The sequence below is a fragment of the Urocitellus parryii genome, chromosome 5 (genome assembly GCF_045843805.1).
Source record: "Urocitellus parryii isolate mUroPar1 chromosome 5, mUroPar1.hap1, whole genome shotgun sequence".
Classification (NCBI taxonomy): Eukaryota; Metazoa; Chordata; class Mammalia; order Rodentia; family Sciuridae; genus Urocitellus; species Urocitellus parryii.
Genome location: NC_135535.1, coordinates 51,689,734 through 51,716,082, shown reverse-complemented (window position 1 = coordinate 51,716,082; position 26,349 = coordinate 51,689,734). Strand labels below are relative to the sequence as shown.

The following is a 26,349-nucleotide window of genomic DNA, read 5'->3' as shown; positions in this document are numbered from 1 at the left end:
TTCTGTAAAGGAAGAAAAATAAGGGGCCACGAAGGAGGTCTTGAACATTGAACTGTGGTATTTGTATATGACACCTGATGACTTGTTTTAGTAAAACACAACTGTCGTTTTTTTTTTTTTTTTCCTCCCTAAAATAAAATGAAGACAAGACCATTATTACTGTTTTGGCAACTGAGACATAGTACTTCTACTATAAATTAAGATGAATATTTGTAATATCTTTAGGTCACATAGTAGCTTGAAGTTTAGAAAAAAAAAATATGTTACTTAGAGCATAAGAAATGCACCCCATGCTAACACGGACTAGTATGTACCTAGTAGCCACTAGGAGCAAAACAGCCTGTTTTCTTGTCAGCTCACCATTCTTGGGTATTGCAGAGTCCTAACTGTGGGCTTTTTTTGGGGTCATAGCTAGTCATCAGATGGGGATGCCGTTTCCTTTAAGCATTGAGTCGACCTTTCATTCATGTGGGTTTGGCTAGCATCTGTTCCACTGGCTATAAGCTCACAAATGGCCACTGACCTTTCACCTGCAGTTTGGAGGCCCTGGTTCCGGGGCTGGTGGCTGAGCAGGGGAGGGCATCTTCGCGGTTGGCACATCTGCTGAGCAGACTTTGCCTCTGCAGGCGCTTTGCTGCGGTGTGTTAACCTTCCTCCGAGGTCATTCCCTTGGGGGAAGTTTTCAGTGAAGTCGTGCTGCAAAGCTCCAAGTGAAAAGAGCAAGAGGAAGAGCTTCCTGTTGGGCTTTGATACACTCCTGTGCTGACCACATAGCTGAGAGTGGCTTTTCTTCTTCCCTCTTCAGAACTCAAATGGGATTTACACTGGTTTCATTAAAGTGCAGATGGAACTCTGCAGACCTCCACAGACTCCTCCCAGCGCCGGGACAGTCACCTCCAGCAGCATTGGCTGTGTGAACACACTTCACATCAGCAGTACCAACACTGTCGGTGAAGTCATCGAGGCTCTGCTCAAAAAGTTTCTTGTGACTGAGAGCCCGGCCAAGTTTGCACTTTATAAGCGTTGTCATAGGGAAGACCAAGGTATGCTGCCTCACCTAACGAAGATGGTCTCTGCTTCTCTTTCTGTCCTTTGTCCTCATGAGCCGGAAGACCTATTTTTTACCTGTGTCAAACTACCCCCACTTGGGGGCAAGTTCTGGAAGCTTTGGTGATCATGATAGACACTTAATGTTTCCTGGCTGTTCATGGTTTTGAGTTGAACATTTGCAGGTCTGAGGAGCTTAGAATCATCTGCATGTGTTGGGCGTTTCTGTAGGAGTTGTTGATATGCACAGAGAAGGAGCTTTGATTAGTGGGAGCATAGTGGCTTTGATTTTAATGCCCTTTAAGACACAAAAGAATATTTCTGTGCTTGAAGTTTTCAGTAGCATGATTTACATTTGATGCTCATCTGCACACGCAGTGGCTTGCTGGACCTGTATTCTCAAAAACCTTGAGGATGGGGAGGCCCATATCAGCACATTTCAACTCACTGATCAAAGTGGCCCAACCCTGCATACTTCTGTTTCCTTAGCTGGTTGTTGCATGGGGACATTTTGGCACCCTGCCTCTAGAGGCACATAAAATGAGTGAATAGCATTTTGATCTGGGGTCTGTCTGAGCTTCATATCCATGTTCAGTGGGTAGAAGGAATTTTTGATTACTTCATGAAACTGAATAAGATATTGTAGGTCAGACAGTCTAGCAGAAATTGATACCTGTGGTGGACAACAGCAATTTATGCTAATTTGGAAATAGTATGTGTAAGTCATGAACTCTTTGAGCTTGCTCTAGTTTTTCTCAGTAAAGCCTAAATTCGCCATGAAAGAAAATATATTGACCTTACTTGATAGTAGTGTTCTTTAGTTATACAGCATGAAACATAGCTAGTTGCTGAATATGAGTACATTTGTTTAACACATACCATGGGGATAGGCCCTGCAGAATACAAAGGTAAAGAGGTCAAAGGTCCCATCAGAGAACACAGGCTCAGCAGCCTGGGAGACGCGTGCATCTACAGGGAAATTGGCACCTACAAAGCAGTTGCACTTGGAAGTACCCAAATAATGTAGTTCTGCTCCAGTGGCATTTTTATCTTGCTAGCTTCGGTGTTAGCTCATCTGGACTTCAGCTGTGCAGTCTGAAAGTGAAAGCATCTTGTTGAAATGACTGACAAATCTTTCAACAGCATAGGCAATACCTCGCGCGCTTGTGTGTGTGTTTGTGTGTGTGTGTGTGTGTGTGTGAGAGAGAGAGAGAGAGAGAGAGAGAGAGAGAAGGGAGAAGGGAGAAGGGAGACACTGTTGTAAAGCCACCAGAGCTTCTGTTCTGATGCTTCATTCATTTGCGGTTGCCAGTTACGTATCTGTGTAGAGGTTTGTTCCAAGAGCTTTGAATTCATATTCTTTGGACAATATATTTTCATTGTCAAAGGGGTTGAAGAATCTTTTAAAAAGTTTCTTATTGCCAGGTGCAGTGGCGCATGCCTATAATCTCAGCAAGGCCCTAGGTACCTTAGACCCCATTTCAAAATTTAAAAAGGGCTGGGGATGTGGCTCAATGGTTAAGTACCCCTGGGTTCAATCCCAAGTACCAAAAAATTTAAAAATGCTTCTTATCTTGCTTTCTAAAAAAGGAACATAACTAATTAAAAGCATATTTGGGGACTAGTAGCTGTTTAAATTTATTCTTGGAAATTATTTCCTCCTTAATCAAGGTACAGTTTATATTGGGCCAAGAGAATGGAAATGGAATCCATTTGGCTCCCCTGTGGTCTGCTGGTACTAAGCTGAGGGGAGGATGGGTAGACATGGACGCATTGAATTGGAAGGAGAGGGTGGCAAGGGGCATGGGGCCGAGGAGTGCTGAAAAAAACGCATTTGTGACGTGGTGCTGCTTGTTTCTTTGCCTAGTCTATGCCTGCAAGCTCTCAGACCGGGAACATCCACTCTACCTGCGTTTGGTAGCAGGGCCCAGAACCGACACACTTAGTTTTGTTCTTCGGGAACATGAAATTGGAGAGGTAAGTGATTGTGTGATGTGACTTTAAACTACACAGAACAGCTGGCCTTGTTTTATTGCTCTCGTCTAGTGACTTGACCGAGGAGGAGGAAGCCGAGTGGGGTGGGGGACATGCAAGAGGGAGATATTTTGAATCATCAGAAATAAACCCAAAATTAATCCATAGTGTAATTTCCTCGAAGTACTGTATTGGTCTGCGCTTCTCCTGGGTGGGAGGAAATGCGACTTTTTACTTGTTGGTATCCAGAGAGGCATTTTCAGCCCTTCCCACCTCCACAAGACTCTGAGCCAGCTAAACTTTGAAAGTTGACACTCCCAGTGTCTGCTACTAAGAAAAGTCTCCAGGCTAATTTCATTCTAAAGGGAAATAAAAGGAAACGTGATCTCTTTGCCACAGAAGACATTTAACTTTCTAAAATATTTTTCCCCCTTGCCCAAATGATTAAGAAATGATGTTTTACATATGTCTACATCATTTGACATTTTCTCTCCTGGGAGGATTGTATTTAGACCATAAAAAACAAAAACAAAAAACACTTTGGACTGTCCTTTACATCAGTTGTCAACTTTAAATGACACTTGAGCAAACTTCCTGAATTCTGGGTCTCAGTATTCTGCTAAGAACAGGAAATGGTGTGAAATGTTGCATGGGACAGCAAAAACAGGGTTTCCAGCTTAAAAGTTAGGAAACAGGACTCTGTTTCCTTTTGTTTGCTGTATTTGGAAAATGACCTAGTTTTTCCTGCCCTCCGTTTTAAAATCTGTAAAGAGGAACTAAACCCTTTAAAAGGCGAGGCCCTAGGTAACTTAGTTTTGAATCACAAATTGGAGAATATATAGATGTGATATATAGTATATTTATATATAAGTCTAAATTAGAATTACTCCAGGGAGTTTTAGGAAGATTGTTTTGCTTCTATCATTTTGAAGCTTTTTAAGAAATTCAGTCATTCTAGGGAGAAAACTGGGTGCAGAAGCTTTGCAAGATGGGCAGCGTTCCTCCAGACCTACTCTGGACACAAGTGTAGTCTCATCCACATTTTACACCTCTTGTTATTGGATTTTTTTTTTCCCCAGCATTTCACATAGTTTAGTGCAGCTAGAGCAACATTGGGGAGGAATTGTGTTTTGAAATTAGAATTGTGCTTTAATGTTCTGGACTACTTTATTAAACCTTTGTTCAGTGTTTGCTTTTCACTTATTGAAGGAAGCTAAACTGGGGGAAGAAACTTTGTATAAGCTGTGAGGGGTGGGAGAGAGAAAAGATTTTATAATGTCTCTGTTTTTAAAAATGAAATGTGAAAATTTTTCCATATTAACAGAGTGTTCTAATATAGAAAGTTGTGCTCTCCTACTCCTTGATTTCTCATTTTCTTTTTTTGGTACTAGGGATTGATCCCGGGGGCACTTAACCACTGAGCCACATCCCTAGCCCTTTTTTATTTTATATTTAGAGACAGGATCTCACTGAGTTCCTTAGGGTCTCACTAAGTTGTTGAGGCCGGCTTTGAACTTGCAATCCTCCTGCATCAGCCTTCCAAGCCACTGGGATAATAGGTGGGCGCCACCCAGCCCATTTTCTTTACTAACCAGCTTTAGTTCACCTCCGGGAAGCCTTCTTATCATTTAACCTCTTTGGTGTTTTTTTTTTTCATGCTCTTCTTTGGTGGTTCTTTTCATGTTCTTCTCTGTGCATTTATATTGGGTTATCTAACTAATTCTACCTCATTAGACAGCATTTCTAACTTTGGCAGTGATTCGCAGCCAGGACCTAGGGTCCTATTTGGGTTAGGAGGGCGTCTTTGAAAAAAACTCGCCAGATGATGCCAAATACTGTCCTTGATATTCACTGCTTAAGTTTAAAATAAAATAAAATAAAATAAAAGTGTATTTTGTGCTTACTAAGTGTACCAAGTACTGTTAGGGAAACAGAAGTCAGCCTCAGGGCAAGAGACAAACCCCAAAGAGTGAGAAGTATGAAGTTGCAATGTAGGTGAGGTGTAGGTGAGATAGATACTAAGCAAATAATTATTAATAATTCCAAAATCTTGGTTGTGATCAGGGCCACCAGTGCTCAGTGAGAACTCCTAGACTTAGATGGGCAGGGAGGAGTTGTGGAAAGGCCTCATGGAATCAGTGGCATTTAAGATGAGCCTTGAAGAGTGGGTAGGAGTTTGGCAGGTTCCGTGGAGCAGGGAGACTATGTGCCAAAGCCCTGGGTAGTGAGTGAGGCACAGTGTGAGAGAGACGGGGTTGGAGAGGTTTTGGGGTCTTTCAAGACTTAAACAACCCAGGGAGCCTGTTGATTGCATCCAAGCAAGGAGAGTCATGACCAAATTTGTATTTTATAAAGGGTTGGCTGTTGGGGGAGCAGATTGGTGGGCTCAAGTGTGCAGTGAGGAGGCCAGGTAGGCTGTCCCAGGGTGCCATAATGATGGCAGCCACACTAGGGATGAGCAGAGTTGGAGAGAAAGGGTGTTAGAGAGGTGTTTGGGAGGTGATGAGATTGATTGTGGGAGGTGAGAAAGCAGGCAGTGAAGATGGTGATCAAGGTAAGATGCAGAGAGATGTTTCTGAGGCCTTGGGGGGTCAGATCAGGTGAGGAATGAGGCAGGTATCTAATGGAGGTAGGGATGTGGAAGTCTTTGTCCTCAGCCATTTTGAAGAAAGAAGCAGGGAGGGGAGCTAGGGGCTGTTGGGAGTGAGCTGAGTGGGAGTGAAGAGTAAGAAAACAAGGGTTCTGAGAAGCTGGGCCAAGAAGGGAGGGCAGCCACACCGCCACTTGCTCAGGACAGCTTTCCCTCTGGACTCTGAGTTAAATACCTGGCACTTTTTTGTATTCTCACAGTGGGAAGCTTTCAGCCTTCCAGAACTGCAGAATTTCTTGCGCATCTTGGACAAGGAGGAAGATGAGCAGCTGCAGAACCTGAAGAGGCGCTACGCGGCCTACAGACTCAAGCTGGAAGAAGCCCTTGGCGAGGTGTGGAAGCCTGGCTAACGCCGGGAGCATCTGCCAGGAAGGCCCCACTTGGGACCCATGTTCAAAGAGCAGCAAGTGCCTCTCTTCAGAGAGCTGTTTTCTTGCCCCATGATGCTAGGGTCTTCCCCTTTTATCTCTGACTTAGTTCCCAAAGCCTGGTCACGCAGCATGCCGCACCTCATGCATCCTGCGTAAGGGACTCTGCGAGCTTGTTCTGTTACGGCATGGCGGTGTTACCTCTTGCAAGCTGCGAACCTGTAGGCATCAGGAGCATTTTAGAGTGCTTGAAAGCATGAACTCTGGGTTTTGTTTTTTTTTTTTTTTTCCTTACTCTCTCCTAGTTGTTTTAATTATGTGATGATGTTAAGCTTTAGGATGTGCAAATGAGTTTTTAAAAGCTTAACAAAGAGTCTCTGAATACTTGTCCTATGTTGAAACTACCTGTCTGTATTTTTGTTTTCTAACAGTAAAGGAATCTATCCATGTGAAACTGAAGGCACAGGAATCTAGGAACTCTGGGGAATTTGGGAAGGATTTTGTAGGAGTTTGACAAAGAAAGTAAAAGCAAGTTTGGAAAAAGGATTGGGTAGAGGTGAGGGCTCTGAGGGCTGAGGAAGGTGGCAGGGGGTAAGTTGGTGGTAGAAAAGAAAGGCCTTGTTATTTGCTTGTAAATGAGTTAGATGAGAAGCATTCAGTGTTGAGATGTTAAATGCTTTTTAGGATTACTTTGATTTCCCAATGAGAAAAATGTGGGGCAGAGCCAAAGAGGTAGGAGCTAACCCCAAGGAAGGACCCAGCAACTCTGGAGAGTTAGGCAGGTGGACGGAGGTGAGCCCAAGGTGGGTCTCATGCAGCTGGATCTGACTCCTCCGTTCCTGGACACCCAGGTTCTCCCGTCTTCAAGTGAAAGGTCCTACTGGTGTGCCTGGTCTGTGTAGGTGGGGCCTGGTCAGTTAAATTTATGTAATATAGTTGTGTCTACCCCTCACCCCGCTGTTGTTTTCAAAGTTGAAAAGGAGTTTGGGTAAGGGCAGATGTTTTCTCCTCGATTATCAGCCAGGAGGTTTATCAAGTACAGGGCTCACATCCAACTTGTGACAACCATTCCCTTCTCTTTTATTCCACCCTTCCTTCCTTTTCCTCTTCATTACTTCCTCCTTCTCCCCCCTCTCCTCCCTCCTTTTCCCTCTCCCTTTCTTCTGTTCTCACATGCTATAGAAGAGGGATGTTGAGTAAAGACCCAGCACTACCACATCATCCTCAGTTCTGAAGGACTTGACTGCAAGGAGGAGGGCCCTCAGGATCGAGGGAAGTCCACACTCAGCTGACCACACACCGGGTGTTCATAGTGGAACTATTGAACAAAAGTGCATGTTCAACCAAAGAAATGCATGTGCAATAGAAGCCTTCCTTAATACAGGCAAAATAACCTCATCTTCTGCAGTGACTTACAGATCTGAGAACAGCGGGGAAGGTGTGCTGTGGTTCCAGTGGGGCCTTACAGTCACTATTTATAATCTAGATTTGTTTGTTTATAAATTCCCAAGGAATTGTTAACACGTTGGTGACACCTAATGGATTGTTTTTGAAATTCCAAGGTGCTTCAGTTCTTTGCCTCCTTAGTGAACTGTGCCTTTTACTGCATTATCTGTTCCCCCTTGGTGGCTCTTCTGACTTTTCAGAGAATACCCATCTTGTGGGAGGCAGATTTACATGTTGGTTACACTGTGCCACATAAAGTTACTGAGACAATCAGATCTTCCTAAGCTTTTAAGGAAAGTTGTGGGGGGAAAAAGTAGAACTAGCTATAAATTATGCATGGCACACATTGTTTAATTTTGCATGTAACTTCTGTTTAGTGCATCAATGAGGTTTTAGTGACATTGTCATCCAACACTTGGCCTTTGTTGTTCAGGGAATGCCTTCATGATTTTAATACTGGTTTTCCTATTCAGACTGTGGATTGGGTTTGAATATACTGTTATCACCCACCTGGTCTTTTAATTACTCATCCCAGTAAACTTATAGTTTGTGAAGCATTTGTTTCTCAGATTCATGACACTGTTAGAACCTGAAGTAGTAGCTGATGGGTATCTGTGAATTCTTTTTTTTTTTTTTTTTTTACTTGAAGTAGATTGTCTGAAATAGGCATATTCTCCTCTGTGTTTATCCAAACCTCCCTGTCATGTGCACTACAAGTTACAATTTGGAAGTTACTGTATTAAAATTCTATCTGTTCATGGTTCTAGAAGAGTGATGTTCTCTCCCAAACACTGGTTACTGCAGCAGCATTTTTAATGTTGTAAAATAAGAATAAAGGCTCTGAAGGCCAAAGATTTTAAAAAGTCATTTTACAAATGTTATGTTAAATTAAAACTGAGCTTTGCTGTAATACTGTTTTCTCTTCAAAATGTGATGGTACAGGAAAGGTGTTATATGAAGGGGTGGTATTGCAGGGGAGCATTTTAAATTGCAGAAGTAAAAACGTTATAATATTTATAATTTTGATGAGTTTATTTTTATAGGGAAGATTTTTCTCCCCTGAAATTTTTTCTGGAATAGCAAAATGTTTCCATTATTAAAAATTGAAATTGTTAGTTGATGTTTGTGTGTTTTTATTAATAATATGCTGGATTTAAGAGAAAAAGTCACAGGAGTAGAATTGACTATAAAGAATTACTATACAAGGGCTGGGTATGTGGCTCAAGCGGTAGCGCGCTCACCTGGCATGTGTGCGGCCCGGGTTCGATCCTCAGCACCACATACAAACAAAGAATTACTATACAATGAACACCCTGTGATCACTACCAAAATAGAACCTTGCCCAGTTCTTTGGAAATCCTCTCCCTCCACCCCTATTCTTGCCCTGAGGTCTTCTACCCCTGAAACAGAACATTTTCAACATACAGTGGTATTTGCATTTTGTGCCAGTGTGACTCTTCTATATACAGAGGAAGAAGGGCATTTGGGGACAGCAGTGTGGGCTGGGTTTACCCATTCTGCCTCCATGCCTGCTTGTAGGGCCCTTTTCACTACTACACTGCCCCCTAGAGGGGTTGGCAAAATAGAAGCCAGCTTGCTAGGGAGAAGCATTTCAAGTACCAGAGCTGCTTCATAATGAAGATATGATAGAGAATTATGGCTCTCAATAGTTTTCCTTTTTCACTGAAATATCCAGAGGATTAGGGTTCTAGATTGGGAGTTCAACCTGTATTGCAACCCAAGGTACTGTGGGGTTGGGGGGTGTCTTGGAATTTCATCCCTTAAAAGGAATTAGCTTCCTGCCCTAGGTTTCTTTTCAGAATTTGTTGCCAATTGAGAATTTTTTAATATATTTTTTTAGTTGTAGGTGGACACAATACCTTTATTTTATTTTTATGTGGTACTGAGGATTGAACCCAGTGCCTCACACGTGCTAGGAAAGTTGTCTACCATTGAGCCACAACCCGAGCCCTCAATTGAGAACTTCTAAATAAATATTCTTACGTTGCAAGAATATAGAATTTTCACGGTGGCACACACCTGAAATCCCAGCAGTTCAGGTGGCTGAGGCAGGAGGATTGTGAGTTCAAAGCCAGCCTCAGCAAAAGCAAGGTGCTAAGCAACTGAGTGAGATCCTGCCAGTAAATAAAATACAAAATAGCCTGGCTCAGTGGTCAAGTGCCCCTGAGTAGTAAAATACCCAGTTCACCCCTCAAAAAAAAAAAAAAAATATATATATATATATATATATATTATATATATATATATAATATATATATATATATATATATATATAAAATTTGTGTTTCCCATGCCGCTTGGCTTATAACTCCCTCTTCAAGGCAGGCCATAGAAACTATAATCTTCCCCTCCCTTTCTGTCTTGGAGTTGGCTATAATGAAATTACCTTGGACTAGGGTATAGCTCAGTGGTGGAGTGCTTGCCTAGCATGTATGAGGCCATGGGTTTGGTCCCCAGCCCGAGCATGCACGCGCACACACAAGAATAAAAAGATCATGTCTGATGTAGATCATTAAGATCCCAATTACAGAAGGGGTCCTGCCCCACACCTGGAAAAAGGAATACTGTACAGAGGCCAAGAAAAATCTGACAGGCCTTTCTGGGAAATGCAAGTGAAGGGAGGTTTCAGACAAGCAGGAATAAAAAGGTACTGGCAGTAAGATTTCGGAAGTAGCATTAGATCATACTCTTTTTGTCCTATCATATGTCTACACTGTTCTCCAGGCTTCAATCATGCTTGCATAATGAAGTCTCCATAAAAACCATTCTAAAAGGTCAGGCTGAACAGATGGAGGTTGCCGGAAGATGATGTGCCCACAGAGCATGGAAGCTGTGGCCCTTCCCACAGGTGAACCTCTGCATCTCTTCATCAGCAGCTTTTGTAATATCCTTTTAAAAAGCTAATAAGCATAAGACGTGTTTCCCTGAGTTCTGTGAGCCTTTCAAAAAAAGATAATTAAATCTAAGGAAGGGTTTATGGAAACCCTGATTAATAGCCAGCATCAGAAACACAGGTGAAAGAACCTGGGCTTTTTGATGAGCATCTGGTGTGTGAGGCAGTCATGGGGTCTGAGCCCTTACCTGGCATCTCCTGGTAGAGTGTCAGAACTGAATTGGATTTGAGGGCACCCAGGTGGTGCTACAGAATTGTTTGCTTGCTGGTGGGAAAAAAATCTCCATACTATTTGTGTTGTCAGTGTGTAGTAGGAAAGACTAAGTTGAGCTGGTTCCTTAAATATCATTGGTAGCTGGGCACTGTGTCGCATGCCAGTGATCCCAGTGAGTCAGGAATCTAAGGCAAAAAGATTGCAAGTTTGAGGCCAGCCTCAGCAATTTAGCTGAGGTCCCAGGCAACTTAGTGAGGCCTTCTCAAAAAATAAAAAGTGCTGGGTAAGCATCCTGGAACAAAATAATTAATAACAAAATAAAAATAAAATATTGTTTAGTTGTATACATACATTTGGAACACTGTCAGATGATCTTAGTTAGGAGTTTTGTGCTATTGAAAGGATGAGTTTATTATAATACCCATGCCAACCAAGGGCTGACCACGTGTCAGGCACTCTGAAACACTTGGCATGTATTTACTTATGTGTTCCCTTACTAGGTAGGTAATGTTATTATCCTCATTTTACAGATGAGGAAACACATTGTCCTCCAGCAGCTTCGTTTCTGGCTACTGTGTGTGTGAGTGGCAGAACCAAGAACTGTCCAGGAACTTCCCAGTTTCTCCATTTTTCCCTGGAAGCTCTCTGCAACTTGTCAGTGAAACTGCCTACTCAAAGAGCAAAAGCCGCCACACTACCTTTAACGTTCAGGCCAAAGCTAGTCTGTTTTGGTGCAGATAGACTTCATTGATGTCAGTGTGCTTTCTGATCCTTCTTTATTTTTTTGTTCACATCTTCTGTTTAGGTGATTTTACTATCTACCTGCTGTGTTTTCTTTTAGGGAGGAACTGACAGGGCAGGTAATCAAACCCCAGGTTCTCCCTGCAGTTGGTAAGATAATTCCCTGAAGCCACCTGGAGAACAGCTTCAGGGAGAGGGGGAGAGGAGCCAGCAGACCTGCCAAGGTTTGACTCACAGACTTAGGCTCCCACAATCAAGGATCGTTCTCTCTAAAGAACCAAGTGTGCCACTTTCTGGAGTGAACCATTACTTGCTTAATTAAGTCTGCAAAAAAGAAAGTTTGCATAGGGATAAAGGGGCAAGGAGGAAGGCCTGGCGCAGGCCAGAGGAGCCGGATGGGAGCGGCAGGTCATGTAACTACTTCCGGGTTAAATGTCTTTCTTCCATCTGCAGGGTCGGGTTTAGGGTTGGACTTGTTTGTTGGTTTCAGTTTCATTCTTGGATTTTTGGCAGATCTTTTCTGGTGTTGACACCTCTGAGAACAACTCCTCCCTGTTTCCTGGAAAGGTGAGCATTATGATGATGATGATGATGATGATGATGATGCAGCACTATGAGCAGCTTGTGGGTTTTCATTGTTGTTCTTTTACAACCAAGATAATTGAGCAGAGGCACAGTAGGGCCTTGTGGAAAGTTTTTGCTATGAAGCTGGGGAGATGGGGGAAAAGGCAGCGTGGTCAGGTTCTGCTGGAAGAGATTTTAAGACAAAATGAGGTTGCCACATTATTTCCCCACAAACTGCGTTTAGAAATACAGTGCTGGGGATTTTTTAAAGGCAGATTTTTCTGCACCCCACCCTGAACTGAATCTGAATCTCCTCTATTGGACCCTGAGAATGCCATTTTCCTGCATTTTTCACACCTTAGCTACAAATCCTAGAGTCCTACAAAGTGTTACCAAGGCTGAAGGGATACAACGTTTGACAGCCTGTTTTATCAGGTTCCCTCTTGCTGTTTTCTTCTGTGTTATTATGAAAAAAAGAACTTTAGGGCTAATTTTCCAAGGTTAAGAATTTGACCTTTGGCAAGGGTGGAGTTAAAGTTTATAAGGGCAATTATTCTGAATCAAGCCCAGCTTTTTCCTTGTAAAGTGTTGAAGGCAGCACCTTAGTAGTTACCTCACGGCTGTTGTGAGAACTAAGATAGCAAACTTGAAGGCATCTTAGGGTACCATCAGTCCTGATGTAGCTTATAGTGGGATTGTTTTACAAATTCTTATTTCTGCAGTAGTGACTGCTGGGCCAAGATGTTCACCTTTGACACTCAAACTCATCCAGAAGCATCCTACAGGTCCATTACAAGAGGGACCTTTTTCCAAGCAGAAAGCCTTTTGTTTTTATTTTTTCAGGGTTTAAAACTTTCTATTTGCATATTATAAAATTGTCCATTCCAATAATTAAAATCATTTGAACAAAAGTTACTCGGATTAAGCTGCATTTTATAGCCTGTGAGACATCTTGGACCAGCTTGGAATTTACTCTAGATTTCCCTGTCCTCTCACCCGGCTTTTTCCTTAACAACATGAGAATTCTTTTCCTTCCCTGCCAGCTAGACAGCAGAAGGGAGAGGCAGGCACAGCCTTTGTTTGTCAGTGGTTCTGAATTTGACATGAAAGGGGCAGCATAGCTTTTTTTTGCAGTGTTGGCAATGGAACCCAGGGCCTCACACAGGCTAAGCTCCAACTACACCCCACCCACAGCAGTCATTTAAACTTGACCCAACCTCTTTGCAACTTACAGAGTTAAACAGCTAAAATAAGTAAAATAAGAAGGCAATGCTTGTGGAATATACGGTCCATATTGGTGGTGTACACCTCTTTATGATCTGTCTGCTTGCTTCTCCTGTTTGTTGTGGGAAACAGACTGGTGGAGAAGCAGCAAGCAACACTTGGAGAGGAGAACTCCAAACTTTATTTTACGCCAATGGGCCCAGAGGAAAACAAAAACTCCAAATTTTGAGCCCTCATCCACAGTTTCTTACAATATTTATAGGTAATTTGAGGTCATCTTAGACCCATCCTATCATTGACGCTTTTCCCTCTTTTTAAAAAAACTTCTTAATCTATTTAGCTGATGGCCTTGTGTGGGGGGGAATGGGGTGGGGTGTGGGAGGGTGGGGGGTCGGGTCTCAAAACATGTTCACAGAAACAGTTGAGAAGATGTTAGTTACATCTCAGGCCTCTGTTAACATTTCACAGGAAGCAGTCAGACTCCTGGGGCAGTTATTTACAATCCAAAAGGTAGGGACCTGTGATTAATTAGGCTTCCTGGAGAAAGGCTGAGAGAGGGGAGCAGAACTGACTTCTTCCCTAGGCTTCCATCCTTAACGTTTTTTGTTTTGTAATTGTAGATCCACAGCATGCCTTTATTTTATTTATTTTTACGTGGTGCTGAGGATCGAATTCAGTGCCTCATGCGTGCAAGGCAAGCGCTCTGCCACTGAGCTACAACCCCAGCCCTACCATAATGTTTTGTATTTCATTTCACAACCAGGTCTGGTTTTGTCATCAGTTTGATCATTGCTTTTGAAGACTCTGAATTTTTCTCTTTACATTTCTGCCTTCTGAAATTTATCAATTAAAAAAAATCTCATTCATATGGAATTTGTCAGACATGGTCGTGGAGGAAACAGATCAGGGTGTATAAGCAAGTGGCGGCTGTGCACAGTGGCCATTGCCAAGTTGTTATTGTTTTAAAAATTCATGCTGGGATGAGAATGTGGCTCAGTGGTAGAGCACTTGCCTAGCACAGTGAGGCCCTGGGTTTGATCTTCGGTAACACACACAAAAAATATAAAAAATTATGGTTAGGGAAGGAAATTGAGTTAAAAACAGAATATTCAAAATTCTAGGGCAGTTTGTAGACCAAGGAATCATATAGGGTCTTCCCTTTTGCTCCACATAAATGCATTCACAAAGTGGTTGTCTTTCTTCCCTGACAAGCTAGAACCAAAGCGCCCAAAGCAGCTGGGTCTGGGGGTGCCCCAGCTGTCAGGTCAGCATACGGCAGAGAATGATGCTGAATGATCCAGTCCAGGGGGCTGTGGGCAGCCTGCAGGCCTCAACCTGTTTCTAGTGTTTGCATGCTCGTAAATTCTCCCTCCAGATGGTCATCTCCTGGAGATCTGTGTATTCAGCTCACTTTGCATCTCTTCTAGCTGCAGGGCACAAAGTTTGTGGGAGTCAAGTTTCACAGACAGGTCTGGAAATGGCCACTTGGACAACCTGGAGCCAGGAAAGGACTCCTCTCCAGACAGACCCTAGGCTGCAGCTTCCTACCTCTCCTGCAGTGCTCGCCTTTGGCTGAACTCAGGCAGGGCCTTGCATGGCATTATAGGAAGGAAAAGGGCCAGGAGACTGGGGGCCAGAGTTTTTGTTTTCCCCTGCTAGGTGGAGAACCAGTTGTGGTATAGTGAGCTTCATTCTCTGGGGGGGCATCCAGGAGAGTTGTCAAAGTCTGAAGGCTTTCCTTGGAACTAGGAATCACTCATTCCAGACCAGTAGAAAGTATCCAAGTTGTCTTTTGATTTCAGGCATCATAAGGTGGCTGCTTACCTTATCTGGAAGATGCTGGGAGACCAGGGCTGGGGAGCAAAGTAGTTACTTGGCTTTGCATCTGAGGTGCCTTCCCTGTGTTGGGAGGAGGCATGAGGATAGTGACAACAGGTGGCTTGGAAATCAAGGAAGAATCCTGGCATGCTGCAGCTCCTAAGGGGCTGCTGCTCTCCCCTGCACTGGCTCTTGGGAGTTCTAGAGACCCACTGGAGATGCGTGTTTGTGACTGGAGCCTGCCAGCCATTAAAATATTTTCCAACATCTGCTGAGGACATTTTAGCAACCATTCCAACAAAGATGCTTCTGCTTGGTTTTAGTAACAATAGCTGGAATGAGTGATTATTTATAGTCTTTGGGTATGTAGTAGTGCACATAAGACTTTTGCCCCTTCTTTGGAGAAGACAGATTTACCCTGTCCCAGGTACCTGTAATTGGATGGGCTCTGGCAAAAGCCCTGATCCAGTTTCTCTCTCGGTAAACAGCTTTGGTCACTGTAGTAGGCATACATTCCTGTGTAATAAACTAGCCAAACCAACTTAAAACAACATTAAATATTTATTATATGATTATAATTTGTAGGGTAAGAGTTTGGGAGAAGTTTACCTGGATGGTCCTTGCTTGGGGGTTTCTCCTGAAATTGCAGTCAAGATGTTGCCTAGGGCTAGAAAATCTGCTTTTGGGCTAGGATATAGCTCAGTTGGTAGAATGATCGCCTCACATGCACAAGGCCCTGGGTTCAATCCCCAGCACCACAAAAACAAAACAAAAAAAATCTGCTTCCAAGATGGCTCACTCACTCAGGAGGCTGGCAAATTGGGGCTGGTCTTTTGCAGACAGCTTCAGTTCCTCACCAGGTGGACCTCAGCATTGGGCTGAGGTCCTAATATGGTGGTGTTTTTTCCCCAAAGTAATAGGAGAGACAGCAAGGCAGAAGTGGCCACATCTTTTATGACCTATTCTCAGAAGTCACATACTATCACGTGCCCTATTCTATTGGTGATATGACCAATCTGCATGCATTGTGGGACCACAGAGGATCGTTAGGAGCTGTCCTGGAAGCTGGCTACTGCAGCCATGCTGGAAATAAATGGGGTGTGAGAACCCTCTGTATTTCTTTTCCACCAGCAATGCTGTGAAGTGGGACAGGAAGCCACTTGAATGGTTGGGGCACTTAGTCTGATAGTGTCATTTCCCTTAAGGACAGGCATTAATGTCATGGAGGAATAAAAAAATTCCCTTACATAATGAAGCTCACTACTAGGCAAAGTAGGCTCTCATATATAATGAGGAAGGGATGGATAATTCTTTCATAGACAATGGAGAAACTGGATTTTAAGCGAAAGATGGGGCCGGAGGTGTAGCTCTGTCGTACAGTGTATGCACAGCACATGCAAGATTCTGGATTCAATCTTCAGCACCAGAAACAAATCGGAAGCCAGATCTTGAAATCCTTATGCTATTTAGCTTTCTAAGCTTGGATATATTAAGCTGAGGAGAAAAAAACCTCATTCCCTGGATGTTTTAATTACCAAAAAAAGATAGTAATTAGAAGCACCTTTTATACCTCCATCCTCTGAGGATCTTTCATCAGCAGAGCTGCAGGCCAAGAGGACATATGTGGATATCAGGTTTCACAGGCAGGTGGTCACGAATCTTCCACTTAAAAACTAAGATTGAAAACTGTCCTCTACCTACTCTGTGGTACTCCAGGATTTAGCTCCCATATCCCACAGCTGAATCTCATTTTATGTAGTGATTGCTAGGCCAGCAGAAGTCTTGGACAGTGCTTATGTCCTTTGGGTTCTGCTTGTTGGCTGTTGCTTCAACAGATTTCAGTGTATGCACATGACCAGCCCTTTAAATCCACAGGTTGCAGAGAGATGTAACCAAGTCTGTAGGGAGCTTGGTGCTATGGGGCAGGTACAGTGTCGGTGTGAATAGGTGGGTTAGAAAGATGGTCTAGTAGTCTGTGCTTGTCCTCATTTTAATGTGTGTGAACATTCTGCTTGCTGATGTCTTTACATTAAGATGTTAACTAAATTTCCTATTTTTATGGTGGTAATTTAGCAATTTTATGAGTGCCTTATGCCAACTTGTTTTACTACTTGGTTACTGATTAAAGGCTCTTCACCTTTTCTCCAGTATTTAGACAAAGGTCAGAGTGGGTAGCTCTCAAAAACAAGTCTGACCTGGCCATTCAACCTTATGTTTTTCTTCTTAATTGCTTTAAGTTTTAATATCTCCTGTCTTGGAATCTAATAGGTCAGTGCTCATTCTTCATTAGATTTTCTTAGCCTTAAGGCTAAGACTTAAGTCCAGGGTGGGGGAAAAAATCGCATCTAAGTATTTATATCCTAGAGCTACTGTTAGCTTGATTTGTAGACAGGGAAGGGGCAACATCCAGCTAGGTGAGCCCCTGCTATTAACAGCTGGGAGTTGTTGGGAGAGATGATTTACGGTGGGGCCCAAGTACTGTTGCTGGGGGTATGCAAAAGATTGTAAGGTCAGAATTGCTTTTTATTCAGAATTGTGATCGCAGTGAGCAGCTTTGAGGATGAAGTGGTGGTGGTCTTTTGGGGCAAAGAAAGGCATGTTGGAGAACATGTTCTCCAAGCTCAGTGTTCCTTTCCTGTAACAAAACCCAGTGCTGTGCAGGTATTCACAAGGTGGGCCCTTTGCATCACCCATGGGCTTGGGGACAAGAGTGAACTAACAGGCTCATGTTGATGAGTCCTTTGTCTCTATGAGACGCCTAGGTTGACTTCCAACACCAGCATCCATGAAACAACAGACTAACCAGTTAGCTTGTAAGGATCAAAATCAAATCATAGGGGCTGGGGTTGTGGCCCAGTGGTAGAGTGCTCACCTAGCACCTGTGAGGCACTCACTGGGTTAGATCCTCAGCACCACATAAAATCAAATCCCAGACCCTTCTAACTCTGACACTGTGATATGCTCAAGTCATCTGTTTTTCTGGTAATCTAGCAACTCTCTGGGTGTACTCTAACATCTTATTTTCTACTTGGTCTTTAGAATTGCTGGGATGAGGCAACCTGCTGAGTCTGGGGTTGGCATATTATTCCCTACCTGTTTCTACAATTTTATTGGAACACACACATTTATGTATCGTCTAGGGCTACATCTGTGCTATAAGAGCAGAGTGTGATAGACGCACATGGCCCACAAGCCTAAAGTATCACCTGTCTCTCCCTTTAAGAAAAAGGTTGTTGATCCCTTGAAGTCATTCATTAGGACAGTGGGCCACAAGTCTGCAGACAAGGCAAAGTACCTCTGAAGGTGAGCGTCATCTACCTACCTGAAAGCTAGCCTAGATTATTTTTTTAACCCCTCCAAAGTTGTAAATGATCAGGAAAGATTTTCTCCATGGCTACGTAGTGCTTCATTCAGGCTTGGCAATCACTAGGAAATCAGGTGCATAAGAGCTATCCAGGCAGAGACTATAATCTGTTGAGGAAATGTCCCATTTTTTGCTATAAGGAAAGTGGTTAAAACAAACAGCATCAAGAATAAAAGTAGCTTGTCAATTACTACTCGTGGACTAAAACAAAGGACACAGTCCCACTAGAACAGAAATAAATTTTAATTTGTTGAAAAGTGCAGCAGTGAACAGGGTCCTTTGAAGGGCACTTTCTAAGTGAAATGACTGATGACAGAGAGCCAGGGCCAAGTAACCTCCAGGAACAGATGATGCAAACATAGGGAGTTTACAAAAATCCAGTGGGAACAAAGTAGTACATCTAAAGAACCTAAATATACCCATCTAATTCCATTGGTGGATCAGTTGAAGTCCCCTCTGCTTTCTCTTAAGGATCCTGGGACAAGTTAGCTTTCATTTGAAAAGCACTAATCCTTAATACTTAAAAATAAATTTAAGAACATTTCTCACAGATTAAGGTGTAACTTCTATGGCTATCATTACTATTTTGTACAAAAACCCTAGTGTCGTCAATTAAAATGTGTTTGCAAAAGCACCGTTTGTCAATTCAAAGATACTCAATGTATTCCCTGCTTTGAAATTATATGAGGGAGAACTTTATAATAGGAAATGTTGTAAGGCAAAAATCTCTTCATTCCAAAGGCCTCTGTTCATTCCCAGTGGTTTTACAGTCCTCTATTCTGCAGGGTACCAACAGACATGAACCTGACCTTAAAAGGGAAAATAATCAAAATCCAAATCAGTACAGTTAAGAACAAGGCAAGCCTCTTGCAAGTGGGTCCCTTGTACAAAAACATTCTGAAAACAGCAGTGCGCCCTGCAGTCCGTTAGGCTAGAAACTGAGGTCTATTTTAAGGTTAGCTAGGAAAGATCCCCAAACTAAAAAAGGTACAGGGAAGGCCTTACCACATCCCACACCCAGACATGTCAGCTGGACGCAAGAACAGTGTGGCAGAGATGCTGCTGGCAGCTGACTCGTGTCACTCTTAAGACTCCACCTGCTTTCAGGAACCAGCATCATAAACTGAATAATATGACATCACAGTCCAAGACCTGGTAAGAGTTGGTTTCTTTTTATTTGGGAATAACTATGGTCAACTTTCATTAATGTCAAAGTTGACGAATAAGAATCAAAGTGGAGAATAAAGTCAATACCCACATTCAACATTATAGTTGCTTTTAGTTACACTTATTTTTAAAATTTTCTCTAAAGCATTCATAGCAGAGGTGTTCATTTCAGTTGCTGGGGTCACGTGAGGTAAACGAAAAAATCCAATGGCTACTAACCCAACATGGCTATCTGGAGTTCTGATAGAAAAGTTAACTACGGCCATGTCTTAAGAAGTGCTTAAAGCTCGACAGGCCTTAAATAAAGCTAAAATCACTTATTGCCTGAGTTGAACAGGTTATAAACCACAGCTCTTCCTCCCTTGCTGTCCCACCTATAATCAGCCTTCTTGAAGAAAACATTAGAAACGGAACTGGTTTTCAAGCCAAGAAACAAAACGTATGTGTTCTAAGCAGTGAAACCTAAAAATCTGATTTTGATAAGTAATAAAAGATTCCAGAAACTCAGGAAGAACCTATCTGAAAGAGAAGAAGGTAGGATAAAGCAGTTGATGCTACTTTAGTTTGCATCAACTATCGGGCATTTTTACATCTTAAAACAAATGACAGAAAATAACGACAGCAAAATAGAGTCCAAACAACTTCATATGTGGCACTGAGTAGTTAGGCTCCCTGTGGGACAGGCACTTGCTTCCTCCCAAGTTTGGCCCTTCAACCTGTTGACCCAAGAGCCTGGTCTACAGAAGGCCCTCAGAAACACAACTGTGTACCTTGACAGTTTAGAGGCAGAAGTCTCAAGAGGCATTTCCTCAATACTGCTAGTGCTGACTGGTACTCCACATGGTTAGCCACTGGAAAGCAGGTGGCTGTCACCCTCAAGAGCGACCTGGAATTAGCCTTTACCACAGCTTACTGCCCTATCTCAATGTAGCACTAACCCAGAATTCCAAAGAAACAGCTTGGTTGACATGTTTTAAATTTGCCACCTTATCACACTGTGATGGATTTTATAAACAACATTATCTACTTATTTTAAAACAATGGTACCTGTTCTATGATCTGATGATTCAGCTGAGGGTTATTCTTCAAGCCATGTGATGTTAGTATTTTTGATAGTGAGGTGCTCAGTCTGAAGTGTGTGCAGGTCCTTTGAATTTAGGTCAAGTCATGAACCAAAAGGTTTTCATACTTTTTCCCTATCTGAATGGATTTACACATTCAGACTCTGACCACATGAGGATAATCAAGAACTGTGGCCCCAGGACAGGAAGGACATGGTGAGAACAAAGACTTCAGGAGTGTTCATTATCATCTGAGGAAAGAGACAAGGGTAGCCACTCCTGACCTATGGGCAGAATTCACAGTTTAACACATTGCACGAGGAAGTCAGCTGATTGGGTTGCTTTTCAAATAGGACTTAGAACCAGTCCAGAGCTTTTCCAGGCATGGTCTCAAAGATGAGCTACAGACACCTACTACAGTCACTTCATCAGGAGGAGTTGTGAAGGGATCCCACTTGGGCTGGGCATGGTCGCTAAAGAGGATGTTTTGAGAACCTTCGCATCCTGACACTGCCATGATTGCTGAACATGAGACGAGGGTCAAACCTGTATCTGGGGATGATAAAAGAAGAATTGTCGCATGAGCTTTTAGCTAAACACTATTTCCTCAGAATGTTATTCATCAGAAAGGTTAGCAGAAAGGGATGTAAAAGAAAACAAAATCACCAGAAGGGACTCTCATGAGAAAGTCTGTAGTAAAAGATACGAGGACTTAATAGTTAAGAACATTTCATGGTAAACAAAAACAACAAAAACAACCCACTTCTGCTGAGTGCAGTGGTGCACGCCTGTAATTTCAGGTACTTGGAGGCTGAGGCAGGAAGATCACAAGTTTGAGGCCAGCCTCAATGACTTAGACCATGTCTCAAAAATTTTTAAGGAGGGGTAGGGATGTAGCTCAGTGGTAGACCACTTGCCTACCATGTGTGAGACTGTGTTCAATCCCTAGCACCACAAAAACAAAAACTTCCCATCCCAAGCCAGCAAGCCTAAGATCATATAGTATAAATAGAGGGGAGAAAAAGCAGAAGGTTAATCTTAAATGGTGCCAGAAGGTAACAAGTTTTTTTTTGTTTTTTTTTTTCCCTTGAGGGAGGAGGGGTGATCCCTGAGGTATAAAGCAGCCAGATGGAAGAGAAGAGCCTAACCCTGGCTGAAAGCTCTGCTGGCAGTTTCAAAGCCCTCTCCTGTTTGATAGTTAAGACATACAGACACAGAAGAGCACAAGTGTGCAGCTGAGATGTGTTTGAATCTGGCTCACAATTTAGATGATCTCTGCCCACCCCCACCCCATCCCAAAATAGTATTCATGCCAAATATATGGCACACACAAAAAACAAAAACCAATTTTACCACTCCAGGGGAAAGGTAGAGTGAATGCTGAATAATGCATTGGCCAGGAAGATTTTAGGTGTGTAGGCTGGAAGTAATATTGTACTCAACTCTTACTTCCTATCTTGTAGGATAAATTATTTTAGAGCAGTGGTTGATCAACACATTTGTAAAGGGTCAGATAATACATTTTTGGGGGGACTGCAGGCCACACACCAACCATTCAGCTTTAGTATTTAGTAGGAAATAGTAATCAGGGCTAATGAATTTAAAACAGAAAATCAGTGGAGTTTAAGACAGCTCAGGCAAACAACAGTTCAGCAAAACCAGCATCTAAAACTTGAATCACATACTTTAAAAATGTAAGTAAGACAATTGGTTATAGTTAAACAGATAATCAGAAGAAAGAAGGTAGCTCCCACATCTGCCTTGCACTGGCCTATTGGATGTGGACATGGAAGGTCTACATTCTAGCAGCCAAGTGGTCAGGGACTCATTGGCATCTAGTTTGATATACTGTGACCTAAATAACCGTTGGAAATTGCAAAATCAACACAAGCCACCCCAAAGCCCTGTGCTTTTTAGAGACTGAACTTCCCATTTCAGAAGACCAAAGCTGGGGGCTGGGGTTGTGGCTTAGGGGTGGAGTGCTTGCCTGGCATGTATGAGGCACTGGGTTCAATTCTCAGCACCACAAATAAACAAACAAATCAAGGTCCATCAACAACTAATAAAAGTTTAAAAACAAAAAACAACCCACAACCAGAGCTGGGAGGGCAAAGTGCTTGGCCAATCATTGCACTAATAGATATCTATATTAAGAAGTAATTTAGTGCAAATGATAAACTGATAAATATAATTTCTTTATATTGTCATCTAGCTTTTTAAAATTCTGATTCTTATTTTGAATTGTTTTGTATTTGAAAATTTTTTTGATCAACTTATAATTATACACATTTATGGAACACAATTTGGTTTTGACACTGGTATACATTGTTATCTAGGTTTCTATTGTTTTTTTTTTTTTTTTTTGTGATGCTGGGGACCTAACCCAGTGCCACGTACATGCTAGGCAAGTGCTCTGACACTGAGCTACTTCCCCACCCCCAGCCCTGTTATCTAGTTTTAGTGTGCTAGAATCTCTTTGGCTATATATGCAATACTTAGATATATTTCTTTAATAAACAGTCTGTAATCCAGTTTCTCTACTCATTGACATACATTCTTCTCATTTGGACTGAAAATAAAATTTGATATGAAGATGGCTAAACAGTTACAATTTTCCATCAACTTAGGACCTCACTGCTGTCTTACAATCAAGGGTGTAAGAACTGAAATAATCCATTCCTGGTTACAGTTTTTAAACTTCATACCCTTTAAGCATAAAGTGAATCCTTCTTGTCATAGGCAGCTTAAATGCCTGGTGTTTGATGCCTTGTGTCCTACTGACTAGGCACTGTGTAACAGGAGAGGAGGAACAACAAATCTGGGCAGGTGAAAATCATCTTTGTATTCATTTTTGGAAAGGGACTTACATTTCAATATTTGATTTAAACCTATCTTTGCATGCTTAAAATATAACATTCAAGTTACTATAGTTAGGGTTTCTGAGAAAAGTGGTGAAGGCATACACTCTTGGAAAGCCTAGGAACAGGACAGCACTGGGTCAGAGCTTACTTAAGCCCTACTTGCCACCAGTACAACCAAGTGGTACCATGACAAGAATCACAGCAGCAGGGCAAAAGGAAAGAGCCTGGGGCAAGAGAAGGGTGTCCATGCACCCAGGGCAGTGGAGAGCCAAAGTGTCTCAAACGGCTTATTTTCCCAGCACAACAGGGTGAGGCAATATGAAGATAGTATTCCCTCTCCAACAGAAAGGCTTGTGGTCAATGCAGAAAGGACCCATAGGACTACCTGTCTTCTATAACAGCATGACCACTAGAGACAACCTGGCAAAGTGAAGACAGAGGAAACTTACCCAGGGTCAAAAACCCCTGGAGTGCGACAGGTTGGCCCAGAACAGGACTGTAACATCATCAACCGATAGTTCATCTTTCCTAGAAGCTCTGGGTCTATACTTTTAGCAATGTTAGTGATTTGGTCTGGGTCTGCAGTCAGATTATAGACTTCTACAAACACCTAGATGAAATGAAAGAATGGTGGAAAGAAAAAAGGGTTACAATCAAGGAACTATTCCAAACGTGAATTATTTCTAAATGGGAAGGGAGAACATAGACAAAAACCCAACATCCAATATAACAGCATCTGGCCTCAAGATCCTTAAGGAGCCCAACTGTGTACTTATGACAATAGTACATCTGTGCTGGGTGTCCATGGCTTTGAGTTTATAGCTTGAGCTGGAAAGGGACTACCTGCACCCCAATGCCTTCAGGCAGTCAGGACAGGGCAGTAAGAGGAAACCAATTACTCTTGATAACTGAAGAACAGAAGGCAGGGCCTTCAATGGCAGGCCCTCTGAAACAAGACTTCATAATGAAACTATAGGAGTGAGAGTTAACATTGGAAGGCTTATTTCTGCCTTAGAATTTTGAGATTCAAATAAGAATGGGTATGAAAAGTGCCTTAATTTAAGCTATTCAATTTTCCCCATTTATAATGCCAGTTGGGGAAAGATACAATACTCGTTATTTCCAACATTAGACATAACTAGGATTAGTACTTCCCCCTCTAACCTGTATGCTGTTCTCCAAATTGGAGTCAAATGATAGGTTGCCTACAACAGCTCCCAGTAGCTATCCTCAGGCTATCATTTATAATTATCAAAACTTGATGAACACTGTTGGGAAGGGAGGAACAGGAACTGAGTTAGAGGGACACCCTTGTTGTCCACCACGCTTCTGAGCTCCATGTGGAGCAGCAAGCACAATTTCTGAGAAACAGAGGAACCACTACTCTGTGGAGTACCAGACGCAACAGGGGTATGTGTGCTAATAAGCAGAATGCGTTCACAGGGACTGCAGCCCATGTGATTCTTCAGGCTGGCCCAAAAACTCACTTCTTCCAAGGATAGAGCTCCTGGGTCTTTGTACCCACTCTATTTGATGAGCACTGGACTGTGCTGTGGTGGGAACAGGAGTTTTTGAATATATCAGTTGCTGTCAACTTTCTAGGAAAGGCTAATGCCTCTCACTGCCACAGAAGTTGAAGTGCTTCACTTTTGCCCCAACTACTTTTAAGAAGGGACCAGGTGTGAATCATTCTAAAAAAGTGAACTATGTCTGAGGGGTGGTGTGAGTGGAAAAAACCCATTTAGAAAGATCACAGTGACAAGCAAAACATGGCTGTGTGGAATTTTCCTTAACTGAAGGACACACTAAGTGAAATACCTTTCTTTCATTTATGTAGTGCTAGGAAACACATCTTCCCTAGAAGGCACGCTTGGAATTACTCTTATGCCACCACATCTAACCAATAAAGCACTAGCAATAGACAAAGGTTGGGGGAGGTATAGGTGAAGTCCCTCTTACCTCTTGGTCATCAAACTCGCAGTACTGTAAATTCCATAATGCTGACATTGTCCTTACACAAGCGTAGGTGTTGTTATAAGCATCTTCACAAACACAGTCTGGGAAGCATTGCTGTAGGAATATTTAATAAGTTAAACGAAGATCGTTCTTCCACGGTAACAACAACCTAGTTGCCTACAGGAACAACTCAGTTAGCTAAAGCCAGACATGGAATTTGGCAGAAATGAGGAAACCTTCTGCAGAGACTCCAATAAGTAAAAAACAAATGCAAAGGGCTGCGGTTGTGGCTCAGTGGTAGAGCGCTTGCCTAGCACTTGCAAGGCCCTGGGTTTGATCCTCAGACCACATATAATTAAATAAAATAAAGGTATTGTGTCTAACTACAACTAAAATTAAATATTAAAAAAAACAACAACAACAGTTGCAAGGCTCTGTTCCTTACTAATGGCTGACTTAAAGAATTGTGTTGGGGCTGGAGATGTGGCTCAGCGGTAGCGCGCTCGCCTGGCATGCGTGCGGCCCGGGTTCGATCCTCAGCACCACATACCAACAAAGATGTTGTGTCCGCCAAGAACTAAAAAAAAAATAAATATTAAAAATTCTCTCTCTTTCTCTCTCTCCCCCCTCTCTCACTCTCTCTTTAAAAAAAAAAAAAAAAAAAAGAATTGTGTTGGGGCTGGGGATATGGCTCAAGCGGTACTATGCTTGTCTGGCATGCGCGTGGCGCTGGGTTCGATCCTCAGCATCACATAAAAATAAAATAAAGATGTTGTGTCCACAGAAAACTAAAAAATATTTAAAAATTCTCTCTTAAAAAAAAAAAATCTGTGTTTGTACCATCTGTAGACTGCTGCCATCTCTTGTCTGCTAACCTTCTAAGAATTAGTTGTAATAAGCACCTGTTAAATGTACAGGTTGGCAAGGAGAAGAAACACCCAACAGAGTCACTTCAAAGGACTACTATCCTATAGAGAAAA

The 26,349-nt window shown here is 42.4% G+C and overlaps 2 protein-coding genes across 2 annotated transcripts in view; one reads left to right on the top strand and one right to left on the bottom strand.

Moving 5' to 3' along the window:
* The window catches only part of Rassf3 (Ras association domain family member 3), a 65,807-nt gene extending 59,236 nt beyond the window's left edge, over positions 1–6,571 (top strand). Inside the window, exons 3-5 of the mRNA XM_026392968.2 lie at positions 806–1,043; positions 2,915–3,024; positions 5,872–6,571. Of these exons, the coding sequence (XP_026248753.2) occupies positions 806–1,043; positions 2,915–3,024; positions 5,872–6,021 (498 nt within the window). The 3' untranslated portion in view covers positions 6,022–6,571. The remainder of the gene's footprint in view (positions 1–805; positions 1,044–2,914; positions 3,025–5,871) is intronic.
* An 11,978-nt stretch (positions 6,572–18,549) lies between these two features.
* Gns (glucosamine (N-acetyl)-6-sulfatase) overlaps positions 18,550–26,349 on the bottom strand; it is a 38,330-nt gene continuing 30,530 nt past the window's right edge. Inside the window, exons 12-14 of the mRNA XM_026392962.2 lie at positions 25,373–25,483; positions 23,863–24,023; positions 18,550–21,104 (exon numbers count right to left, since the gene is read on the bottom strand). Coding sequence (XP_026248747.1) covers positions 21,026–21,104; positions 23,863–24,023; positions 25,373–25,483 — 351 coding nt within the window. The 3' untranslated portion in view covers positions 18,550–21,025. The remainder of the gene's footprint in view (positions 21,105–23,862; positions 24,024–25,372; positions 25,484–26,349) is intronic.